The following is a 13,199-nucleotide window of genomic DNA, read 5'->3' on the forward strand; positions in this document are numbered from 1 at the left end:
ATAAAAATAAAATCTTTTAATGCAAAAAATTATAGTTTATTTAAATCTCACACTTTAATGCAAAGCCGAGGTAACTACGCACGTTTTGATTACTTAACTGATTTTCTTCGACAAACAGTTTATTAACTGCAAAAAAATAAAAAAAAATACACTTCTTTGTAAGTTGAGAATTTCCGAATGTTTTTTGTCGAGATTTCCGAATATCGTGATGAAATAAAAAATAAGTGTCTTTTTTAGAAGAAGAATGTAAAAAAAATATATTTCGCACCAAAAATATATTGTAGTGTAAATTTTTTATAGAGTGACCGATATACATATATAACAATACACTTAGGTTTATTTATTACAGATATGATCATCAAAAATTCATGACAAGTTTTATCTAAGTACATAAATACAATTATTACGCTGGTCAGATTTCAACCGGCAATACTGGAGGAAAGCAGTAGTAGCGAATAATTGTTTTCTGGATTTTTCAGATACTGGTTTTCTGTTTAATCTCTCCTTTCCTTCGCCATCCCTCAATCATGGACGCCCTCTTTTGTTTACGGCCTTCGGAGTTGGAAAAAAATGTTTGCCGAGAGCCATTAGCTATGTTTAGGCCTACATATATACCAATATATCGCTAAAAACTGAATTCAATTCCATGCATAATTTTTTGAGTGATGCGCATACAAACAAACAAACAGGAAGACAAAAATTTTAAAAATTGTTGATTTGTTCTTGGTTCTCACTTATTAGTTTTTCTTTAATATCTATAATATCTATATTGTTACAATTTTATTATAGGGTTGTTCAGGATCTTGCATTTGCATATTTTGGTGCATTTGTAAATTCACAAAAATAAATGCATAAAATTCGGCAATGGAAATACAAATTCAAATCCAAGACCATTTGCATAATATCCTGAACAGCCCTTATATGTATGGATTAGCTTTTTTAAATTCTAGCGCGTGGTAAAACTATATTTGTACGACAGATTTCCAATGCAAATAAGGAATATTTTATTAAAAATGAAACAGTTTGCCGAATCAAAACAGTCTGAGGAAAACAGCAGGTGAGTGAGTGTACTTATATTAGGGACGTTAATTTTTCAGCTTTTTACGATCCCGGTTTTAGATATTCATTACTTTAAAACAACTTAAATCGAAAAAAATGCTCCTATATTTTTTTGCGAAGCTCTCCTACCATAAAGTAAATAATAAATAAGTGGGTTTGAAACCAACCTTTTTATTTAAAGTGGCGTTTGTTTTTTCCCTCTGACATCAGGATTTAATTTAAAGGACTTTGAAATTTCAAAGATATGATTAATTCCAAAAATAATTAAGAAAATTCAATGCAATATAGAATAAAAATATGGGTACCAAATCCAAGAGGAAATTTCTTTAGAATTTAAAAAAAATAAATTTTTTGGATTCACAAGGACGAGTAGTAATTTTTTAAGCTGAAAAAGTTATAAAGGCGAAATTCGAGGATGTTATTGAGTTTATAAAAGTCCTTAACACATAATTCTTTCAAAAACAAATAGTGCGAAATTTCAAGGATGCAATTTTCAAAGGACATTTTCAATACTTACCAGTCCCTCTGCGCAAAAAACTTGAATCTGTTTAAATTCCATAAAATATTTTTTGAATTACTGAAGTCAGAGTGAAAAACTAAAAACGCAATTTTACTATATTTGGCCCATGGTTTAGCGAATATATTGATATTTGTGTTTAAAATTTACTATCGCGCGGTGTTATATGTATAATGAGCTAGACATTTATAAAAAAATATTAGCTTTTAAATAAAAAAAAACAAATATTTTCAATACTGGTCAAGGAAAGGATCTTCTATTATTGCCATCAGTGCAAATTACAAATCCCGGGATTATTTGCAGTAATCTATGCGACCAGGAATGAAATCGAAATCCCCCTAGAACTCCAGATTGTCCCGTCCTTAAAACGGTCAACCAATCGGTTTCTCTGAACCTAGTAGCTGCTCCAGCTGCGGCAGTGTTGCCTGCAATGGCGACAGTCACTATCTTGATCATTACTTTAAATGCCAAGGGTGGTCCGTAATGACCCACTAATACCAACTTAGACATACCATTGTACGTGCTCCAAGCTTAGTTTGTGTAGCCTCTTCAAGTGAGCTTCAGCAGACGAGGGCACCATGAAACCTAATGTGTTTGACTACGGTCTTGTAGAGCCAATACCATGTAGAGCCAATACCATGTAGTCCGTGGTTTTAATTAATAATAATTGTTAGCCACATCTACTTAAATGATACTTAATACTTCCTAATATACACACTTAATTTGGTCAAACATTTTCTTTCTGTTTACACTTTACAAAATCTGCTAAACAAATCCCTTGGAAGTGCCTTCAACGCTTATTACAAAAAAGTCAACTGCAATCTTGTCGAAGACGTCCTCATATAATTAGCAGAACTATACATTTGAAGCGCAAACCGTCACAAAGGCAAACCACAATTTTAATGAATAAAGAAAGCGAGCAGCAGACGAAGGAAGCGTATAAGGAGGAAACGTGTCGAAACTGGAAAACCCGTAAGTTAAAAAATACTTTTTCTGCAAAAAAAAAAAATTAAATGTTTATTCAGATTACACAAGCAATGCGACAAAAATCCTGTTAGTACATACATACAAACATAGCAGTCTGGCCAATTTGCCTAAAGTAATAGCAGAAAAGAAGGGTTGAGAAAACGAAAAACAGTTAAAAAAATGGACATTTTACGATTTCACTTCGGCTCAATTTTACTGCGCGTGCTCACCTGAAACACTTAAGATTTATACGATTACCCTCCTCTGTTAAATCTTTTTTATTGCATGGAATGACTTTTTCCATTTTAGGTGGCATCCGACGCGGCACACGCACCGATTTCCTGCATAATGGCAGCTTTCATGAGGCGGTTGGACCGGGTGAGTTAATTATTAACTTTTTTTTGCTCTTTTTTTGTATTCACATAAATTCATACCAAATTATATTAATTTGTAATTAAAATCATCCCATTTATTTGAATTGTTTAAACAATAAATGCATTTTTGTTATTTTTTACATGAATTTAGTAAGGGGAATTTTACTTTTTACTGAAATATTTATATCAGCTAAAAAAATCAACCATAAGAAGTTTTCTATCCCTTTCAATCACTTGTCTTAAAAATCGAAATTGCTGTACTTATTTAAATGGAGCGGGCCTCATTCCGTTCTTTAAAGAAATTTTGTATGTAAAAAAAGTTAAAATTAACCTTAAATAAACCCTGCATTAAAATCCATAACGTTTCCTAAGATTGTTTTATTTCGCATGCATAGCCAGCGAATCATGTATGTGAAAGAGATGCCAAAGTGTCATAACAGATTGAAATTGACATTGATGTAGGTACAATTTCTATATACAAACATTTGTACTCACTTAACGAAAAATTTCAGACTACGAAAACGATTTGCTCTACTTAAGGCATAAATAAATACAGCAGAAGAGACAGATGTTGCAAACATTGGTAAACACATACATGTATGTACATTAGACTGCATCACTCCCCATACAAAAAATAAAAAAAACGGTACTGTATTTCCATTGGAATTATAAAATCAATTATATTTTAAGACGTCCACCAAAATATTTAGGAAAAATATTAAGATTTACGTGAGCTGGAACGATTTGTAAATACCTCCGAAAATGGAGTTTTTTTATGAATAAAAATAGTTTCTTAAAGATTTTTTTTTTTAAAAGATCCCCCCAAATGACAAAACGGTTTAAGCTTAAAAAATTTGCATAAAAAATTTAAAACAATTTTGAACGGAATCGTAATAATGAAATTTTTGATGCTGTTTTTTTTTAACTTTTTTCAAAGACTGGTTTAAGAAAAACTTGAATATCTGAACCTAAGCTCTTCCGATTGAGACTGGTGAGGTATCATTGGAAAGGTATTTTCTCAGCCTTTTTATCTTTGCCAATAAACTCATTTAAAGTAAAACCAGTGGGAAAATATATTTCTACTGAGACCCCATAAGTCTACATCAGAATAGTTTTGGCCCAGTTATTCAAGTTTTTCGTAAACCAACCTTAAAAAAAAGTAAAAAATAGCATCAAAAATCTCATTATTACGATTCCGTTGAAAAGATTTTTATGCAGAGTTTTTAAGCTTAATCTGTTTTGTCATTTGAGGGAATTTTTATTAAAAATTTCTTTAAGAAACTATTTTTATTCATAAAAAACTCTATATTTTGAGGTATTTTCAAATCGGCCCAACTCACGAAAATCTTAATATTTTTCCGAAATATTTTGGTGGACGCCTTAAAATATAATAGGTTTTGTAATCCCGGTGGAAAAACTTCAACTTTTTTGGTGATGCTGTCTAATGTACATACATTAGGACAGGTCAATTTATTTTTTACCTGCGCGTATAGCATAGGGATTTTATGGTTAATTCTAAGCAAATTTGCTGAAGAAACCATTCGTCTAAAATCAGTTTGGAGTTTGCCAAATTCCGAAAAAATGGTTTCGAAGAAAAAATGAAAATTTTCGCCAGAGCGCTCGGTGGAAGTTTTAAGAAAAAGATAATTGCAAAAATAGATTCCGCATGCCATAAAACTCCTTACTTAAAGCATTTTTTATACAAAATTTAAGCACTTTGCAACACTACAGCAAAATGTTCAGAAAATTATTTTCGCAATTTGGCAACCTCCAAATATATTTTAGACCAATTTTTCTTCGACAAATTCGCTTAGAATTATTCGTAGAATCTTTCTGTGCTATACGCGCGTAGTCGAAAAAATCTACCATACAAATTGACCCGCCCTAATATACATACACACTCAACGAATCGATTTGTATATTATTGATACATATATATGTATATATGTAGGTAATTCTTACTTAATCCCGTCAAAGAAAGTCTGTCTGCAAGACAAGAGATTTTTTTTTTAATTTGCACTCCACACATCTCATCTACTTGTGCTCATGGGTGAATTGGTTTTCGCCCGCAGCTGCGATTTGAAATGTAACAAAAAAAATATATATTTCATCGAAATAACAACTTTTGGTAAAAAAGTTGCTTCTTATATCCAGCTTACAGAAAATTATAAATTTCGCAGCAAGTCTTTATATATTTTCGAATATATGTAAATGTTTTGTAATTATTTTTTATAAATCGATACTTTTTGTTTCATGCAAATATCTCTTTCTTGTATTTTATCTGGAATATGATGTATATTATTATTTTTCTGCTAGATGTAATGTCTGTTATGTTGATGACACTTTAATTTGCAGTAGCCCTTAACGGATGGCATTCAGAAATAAAATTTGGTAAATTTACTTACATACACATAAGTGTTTAAGACAGTCTTATCTCAGCAGCCCGCGCTTATTTGTCTTTACACTATTTTCACACAGATGGCATTTCTCATAAGTATGTTATATTTTCATGACATGACATAAAATTTTCAATATTGTGTGAGCAAGCGCGGGCCCCTTCGCGCTGAGATACCATTTTCATATCCAAATATTCACGTAAGGTTTGATACACCCACTAAGTTGAGATTCTTAAAGACTCAGCCAACACACACACTTTCAATATCCGGTCCTCCAATATTAGCCGTCATCGATTCGCCAACAGTTAGCGACTCGCTATCGTCTATCCGTGCTAGCTATCTTTGTTATTGTTGTCACATGTAAAATTCTTCTTTAAGGGACCGGAACATAGCGAACAGAGAAGTGGCGAATCGATGATGGCTATTATTTCAAAGATTTTATCGACAATCTCTGGCGCGATGATCTCGTTTGGGCGATCAGAACGTTCGATACTTGGGCTGGTACGATTACGACAGAACTCACTAAACTACTTTTAAAATCCTTGAATTTGATAGTTCGGAATCGCCATAGTATATATTAGGGCTTTGATTGGTTTTACTAAAGGACTTTTTACGCAAAAAGCAATGCTTCATCAGCACACGAAATTCACTTTTTACCACTTTCGTTAAAAATCTATTAAATTTTTCTCCGGTGATGCCCACTTTTGAGAATGCTAACGGGGATTTGTCTGCCTCGGTTTTAATGGAAATATTCAAAATACCATTAGCCGCAGAGGCTTGTTAGTTTCAAACTGTTTGCAATTGGCTACAAAACTCTGTGAAACAGAATTTATTTTTGTTAATTTTTTTCTTTCTGCTTTATTGGATTTTAAGTTCGTAGGCAACCTTATTCAGCTGTCCACCAACAGACAGGCTTTCGATTTTCGGTTATCTGACTAGCGTCGTCAAATTGCCAAACCCAAAATAAAGTCGCAATTAATTTGTCTTCTAGCGAATGTTGGTCGTGGAGTCGCATGGAGACCATCGCTTCGGAGTTTCGAGTCCGCTTGGCGTTGTTGCCTAGACTTCTCTGTCAACTGGATTGACGCTAGTTACTAGTTATTCTACCAGTCGGTGTAGATAAATAACATAGAAATTTTGATTTCGTATTACAGCATCAGTTGCTGGTATGGAAAAAAGATCGAATACGGACTGGTTGAGCTGAGCTGAAAAGTTAACTAGTGGGCTTCTAATTCAGTAAAACCGGCTTTCACTGCAGGGTTGCATTACATGTTAGCTCGTCAATGTGTAGCTATTTATGTATGTGTTTGCCTATGAGCATATGCTAAAATGTGCGTAAAATTTTAAAATTTTGTTTGCATTTCGCACTACGATAAGCCCTTAAAGTACTCGTACAAACATAATTCGCATTTATAGCCAATGTAAAATTTTTGACGCACATACCATTTTATTACGTATAGCTCTTTTCCAATATTCATATTTACGCACCTGACCCACCATTTATATACTTTGTATAGAGTAGTTGCACATATCGATGGTTCTCTGCAATAAAGACATAACTCAAAACTTCCAAAAAAGCTTTTAATGCTATTACTTGAGTAAGGATTAAACATGGACTAGGTAAGGATTAGAGACATGAACCTCTTAAGAGTAGAAGGGGTTTTATCTTTAGTTTGGAGTTGTATCGTTATTGCAGAGTACCATCAATATGTACCTATGCATGTACATAAATACGAATAAATGAAATTTATTTAATTTTAGTGCTTGTTATTGCTCAGTGCTTCTGTCTGATGCCAGTGCGTGGCATACTTGCTGACACGCCGAAAGGATTATCTTTTTGCTGGAAGAGCTTTCGTACCTGGTATTGCATATTGTATACATTGATTACTATCGCTGATACCGGACTAACCGTAAATATGGTCGTAAAAGGTGTGCTGGATGTGAGAAACATCGGTAGGTAAACGTTTACCACTGTGTAGAGCCTATTGAAGATTCATGGTTAACTTACTTTCTTTCTCTTTCTCCTTTTATTTTTCTTCTTTCTATTTTTCTTTTTCTTTTTATTTTTATTTTTCTTTTTATTTTTTCTTTTTCTTTTTCTTTTTCTTTTTATTTTTCTTTTTCTTTTTCTTCTTCTTTTTCTTTTTCTTTTGTTTTCTCTTTCTTTTTATTTTTCTTTTTCCTTTTATTTATTTTTTGTAATATTTTTTCTTTTTCTTTTTCTTCTTATTTTACTTTTTAATTTTTAATTTTCTTTTTCTTTTTGTTTTAATTTTTTGCTTTTGTTTTTGTATTTAATTTTCTTTTCCTTTTACTATTACTTTATCTTTTCCATTTGCTTTTTTCTTTTTTTCCTTTTTCTTTGTCCTTGTCTTGTTATTTTTCTTTCCTTTTTCGTTTGTTTGTATTTTTATTTTTCTACTCTTTCTTTTCCTTTTCTTTTTCCTTTGTTTCCTTTTTATTTTTATTTTTTATTTTTCTATTACATTTAATTTGCTTTATTTTTTTCCTTTTCTTTTACTTTCATGTTTTCCCCCTATTGCTCCTCTACTTTCCTGTTGCCATTCTAAAATACATATTTAGAACCTTTGATATTTCATGCCAATATACTTTTGGCTTCAATTGGTTTTTTGCGCTTAGCCGCCAAATGGCCAAAGTTAATGCGAAAGTGGCAACGTGTGGAACGCCAGCTGCCACCACATCAGACGTGGCGTGAGCGTGAGGCATTGTCAGTGCGCGTTCACAAGGTGACTTTTGTGCTGATGACTTTGTCGCTGAGTAAGTTACTTAAGACGACAACAACAACAACAACAACAACACCAACAACAATAAAATAGCTTGAAAAACGCTACTTTACAGTTAATTCGCATTCATTTATTGTGATTTCAGCTGAACACCTGCTAAGCACCATTTCAGCTATTCACTTTGCCAATTATTGTCCTTCTCGTAACGATCCCATCGAATCTTATTTCATGTCGGTTGTTTCACAAATTTTTTTCGTCTTGGACTATTCACCTTGGCTGGCATGGATTGGAAAAATTTTGAATGTGCTGATGACATTCGGTTGGAGTTACATGGATGTGTTCCTAATGATAATAGGCATCGGACTGTCGTCGTTGTTCGGACAGGTGCAGAGCAGTCTGCATCGCGTAAGAGGGCAGGTAGTAGCATATGAACTATGCATTTGCCAATTTCATTTGTCTTCATTTTCAGGTTATGCCCGAGTCATATTGGACACGTACACGCCTGCAATATCGCCTTATTTGTGATCTGATAGAGCAGGTGGATGCTGCTGTATCTGGCATAATTATGCTTTCGTTTGCTAATAATCTTTATTTCGTCTGCATACAGCTGCTCAAAAGCATGAAGTAAGTCAATTTCTAAAAAAAATAACATACAAAAATTGTAGATCTCCAGCATACATATCTATGTAGAATAAAAGCTTGGCCATTTATGATAGCGTGTCTTTAATACTAGGTCAATTGGTCTCCAAAACCTTTATAATCCATGTACTTTTAAAATCCAAGCACTGACTAGTACTCGCCGTGCCATCTGTCGTTCGGTACTTCAGTAGGTCTCACAGGAATGAGTAGCTTCGCTACCATGGAGGTTGTCGACTATTCTTGAGGGATTTGAATGCCGTCTAGCTGTCAGGGCAGATTTAGATATCAACTTGGGGTATCACCTCACAGTTTACCATTTTTTGACCTTGTCTTTTGCCATTAGTTCCACCTGAAATGAGCTGAGAGAGAGATCCCCAGATGTTCGGAGTATACGCCGCCACCAGCCCTACCATCGAGCTTTGATCCATCTGTGTATACATGCATGGAGTCGCCAATCCTTGCAGCGTCTCGCTTCCACTATTCCCTTAACGGTAGGACGGTCGTTAACACTATACTCCGCCGTTTTAAGCCGTTTTTTTTTTATTTTTTTTATTGTTCAAAACACATTTAGAATATAAAATCGAAACATTTTGTTCTATATAATTTTCAAATTTTTAATATAAAATGTTGATTTCCATAAAACACGTACTGATCGATGAAAGTATTTTCTAAAAGACGGTTACTCATTTCAAGCTTTTTAAGTAGTCTTATAACCGATTCAATTTTAGTATAATAAAGTGAAAATTCGAAGTGGCTGAGACTAACCATTGATTTTTGGCAATATTCCATGCAAAAACTCATGTTGAAAATTTTTTATATGGACGAAAAAGGGCAACCCATTCAACAAAAAAAAAAAAATTACCAAAAATCAATGGTAAGTCTCAGCTACTTCAAGCTTGCACTTGATTATCCTAGAATAACATGGACTACCAAACTGCAAACTAATTAAAAATCTTGTCATTTTAACGAATTTAAAAAATTAAAAATTTGAAAATTTTGTAGAAATTTTTTTAAGATTTCATATTCCAATAATGTTTTCAAAGAGGAAAAAATAAAAAAATAACGATTTAAATCAGCCCATTTTTCACAAAATTACGAGTTTAAAAAAAAGGATTTTTTTTTCGAAAATCGATATCTTTAAAACGTAGCGTAGAAGACAGACACTAAAAAAATTAAGAGTTTTATTGATGTGCATCAGGATGCACCACTCTCCATAAAACAAAAAAATGAAAATTATAACATTATAAAATATATTATATTTTAAATTGTTTTTTTTGTTATATTTTGAATTGTATCAAAAATCAAAAAATGTATTATATTTTAAGCCTTCCGCTAAAATATTTCGGAATAATATTAAGATTTATTTGAGCTGGGCCCACATTAAAATATTTCGAAAAATCCTGTGTTTATAAAAAATTTGTTATTCAAAATATATTTTTTTTAATCATGTACATATATTCAAACCAATCTAGCGTAAATCCTATAATTTTTCCGAAATATTTTGTCGAAGATTTTAAAAAGTAATATATTTTTTAATTCCGGTGGAAAAACCGCACCGTTTTTAAGTGATACACCCTAACCATAGTATGTATTTAGATATTTATTTATTGGACGAATAAAAAGTCGCTGATGCGAATTCATTTGTTTTCATTACACTGTGGGGACACAGCTTTAAGTTGACAAAAAATCTTTTACTTTAAAATTTTTTTCTATTATAGATTGCAATTTTTTTTATTGACGATGCAAATTAATATTGACAATATATTTGAAAAAGCACTTGATCTAGAAAAACGGTATACAGAACCGTAATCCATGACCTAAAATTAAGTTAAGGCATCTCGGCGATTTTTTTTTGTTTTGTAGCATTTTAACTTCCCTACAGTGTTATTTTTCTTTTTTCGTTGCCAGCAAAATGCCATCTGTAGCACACTTAGTCTACTTCTATGCCTCACTATTTTTTCTCTTGGGTCGAACACTGGCTGTTTCACTTTATCTCGCTGAGGTCAACGATCGTTCGCGCGAACCACTGGAAGTGATAAAACAAGTACCCAAAGACGGTTATAACGCGGAAGTCGATCGATTTGCGCACGAGCTGGCTATGGATACAGTGGCGCTGACTGGACTACAATACTTTAATGTTACCAGGGGACTGGTGTTGACAGTAAGAACTTACATAAATATGTACATATATGAACCTTATTACCCTAAATCTTAAAAAATAAAATAGATCTAAAATGCTATAAATAGAAAAAAGCAATGGAAGAATTGTATGATAAAATTACTTCATAGAGCTTTTCAAATCTATTTTGTTTTCAAAGAATAAATAAGGGCATGAATCTTAACCTTAATTCAAGAAAAAAAATTTTTAATAATTTTATTTACCCATTTTTTTTTAGGTCGCCGGAACAATCGTTACCTATGAGCTGGTGCTTATACAATTTCACGAAGATCAAAAATTATGGAATTGTAATTGACTTTGTTTATAATTTTTTAGTTCGAATGTTTAGAGTCAATGGTTTTACTCTTTATAGTACTTGTATTTGTGTAATAAAACTCCCTGATAAAAATTGTACAACTAATCTCTAAAGAGAGTATTCCGAGATTACTCTCAATCGGGTACAATTGGGCATTAATTAGTCGCAACTAGTCTCATACGGGTACTAATGGGGATTAGTCTCGACTTATCCCTTACGGGTATAATTGGAGATCATTTAGGCCAGAAAGATCTTGCAATCTAGTTTTAGCCCTCACGCTAGTTGAAGTTATATGAGTCCCAACCGTACAAGAGTGAACCGAAGGAGGAAAGAGGCGTCTCCAGCTGTTCCATGCCTGGTAACAATGTTTCAAGGGTGTCTTCCCTTGCCAGGTCATCAGCCATGCAGTTTTTCGCAATGTCATTGTGGCCGGAAGTACTCCGACGCGGTTGATAGAGAGGTCAGACATTCCTTTACCGATCTCGCGTTCAGGGCCCTGATAGCGACCTAGCCATCGGAGTATATGCTTACCTCCCTAACTGACATCACACTCTTCTGCAGTGAGCCTACCGCTTCCTTGGCTGCAGCTATTTCCGCCTAAATTACACTGCAGAATCCCGCGAGGCTGAACATAGGTTCGATGAGGAGCTTCCGGAAAAAGATACCTGCATCAACCCGTCCTCCAAGTTTTGATCCGTCTGTGAAGAAGTTCACAGCTCCTTTCTTCTAGTGACCCCGCCCCACCTAGTCCTATCTTTTGGGAATGTAGGGAGAGAAGGAGCTACTGTAAGCCATTTGGAAGGCGCAGTATTCTGTCCGTTGAGGAACGAAATCAAAGCCCTCCAGAACTCCAGGGTGTCCAGTTTTCGAGCCAGTTAATCACCCGGTTTCTCTGAGCTTAATGAAAGTTCGCGCCGCGACAAGTATGCATGCAATATCTACAGGCATAATGTTCAACATGGCGTTAAGCGCAAGTGTAGGTGTGGTTCTTTATGTACCACTAATGCCGATACAGGCAAACGGTTGTTCGCGTTCCAGTTGCTTAGCAAGTTAAGCCTTCTCTAGCGAGTTACACCAGAAGAAGGCTCCGTAAAACAAAATAGGCTTAACTACGATTTTTTAGAGCCAATGAATTACCTTGTGCGAGAGACCCCACCTCTTACCGTGAGCACTGATTCTTGATGAACAGTGAAATTCCGTTAGGATATTTCGGCTCTCCGCAAGAATATCCGTCAGATAGAGTTCTGTTAATATACCCATAAGAATACCTTGACCCCACAGATGCATCGTCTGCTGGAAAGACCATGCAGTGCACAATGCATCGACTTTCACTGAAATCCCACGAGGCCAAGACTGTCTCTTTGCTCGGTGAGACTGGCTTAAGTGTGGCCAACTACTCATACGCAACGCTGATTCCTGCAATATCACATTGACCTAAAAATCCCATAAGTTTGAAATAATCAGACGCGACCTTTAAAGTGGTCACTCATTTTCTTATTGAGTGAGCCCGAGGCAATGATTGCCGCTTGGCTGTTGGAATATATATTCAACTAACTTGTCGATGTCACGTTAGCGTGAGACGAACGCTTTCAATTGATTGACGAGTTGGTGCACTATGTATGTACGGACATATGGAATACAATAGAGATACTCCAAAGGTTCGAATAAAAAATTCTCAAGGCAATGTCACACGATTGAGCAGTTGCCCAAAATTTGGTGCAATCGTATACCAATCGTGCGAATTCACAAATATTTTTCTTTATCCCAATCATGAAACACAATTTGTTATTGTTTTGTTTAACGAAAAAAAAAATTAAATCGTCCCAATTTTCTTATTTTGTGCCAATAGCCCAATTCAAAAAATGTACAAATCTGTACAAATATAACAATCGTGTGACACTGCCTTTAGAATAATTGTGAACGCTCCGCTATATGCCACAAACAATCAAATATATCGTGAAATGAAAATTTCCCAGATCCTCTTCTCATAGATTATCACTCCAGTGACTTAAAAGGAAATAAATATTGGA

At 34.1% G+C, this 13,199-nt stretch overlaps 1 protein-coding gene across 1 annotated transcript; it reads left to right on the forward strand.

Moving 5' to 3' along the window:
* Positions 1–1,013: 1,013 nt before the first annotated feature.
* Positions 1,014–11,169, forward strand: LOC108363388 (gustatory receptor 5a for trehalose-like). The gene is made up of 9 exons (XM_017616738.1): positions 1,014–1,057; positions 2,430–2,548; positions 2,852–2,920; positions 7,074–7,265; positions 7,896–8,090; positions 8,202–8,473; positions 8,526–8,680; positions 10,604–10,856; positions 11,092–11,169. The coding sequence occupies exons 1-9, from the start codon at positions 1,014–1,016 to the stop codon at positions 11,167–11,169; spliced, it is 1,377 nt and encodes a 458-aa protein (XP_017472227.1).
* The last annotated feature ends 2,030 nt before the right edge of the window (positions 11,170–13,199 follow it).

Source organism: Rhagoletis zephyria, unplaced genomic scaffold, assembly GCF_001687245.7.
Source record: "Rhagoletis zephyria isolate East Lansing unplaced genomic scaffold, Rhagoletis_zephyria_1.1 Rzeph_scaffold_01265, whole genome shotgun sequence".
NCBI classification, from domain to species: Eukaryota; Metazoa; Arthropoda; class Insecta; order Diptera; family Tephritidae; genus Rhagoletis; species Rhagoletis zephyria.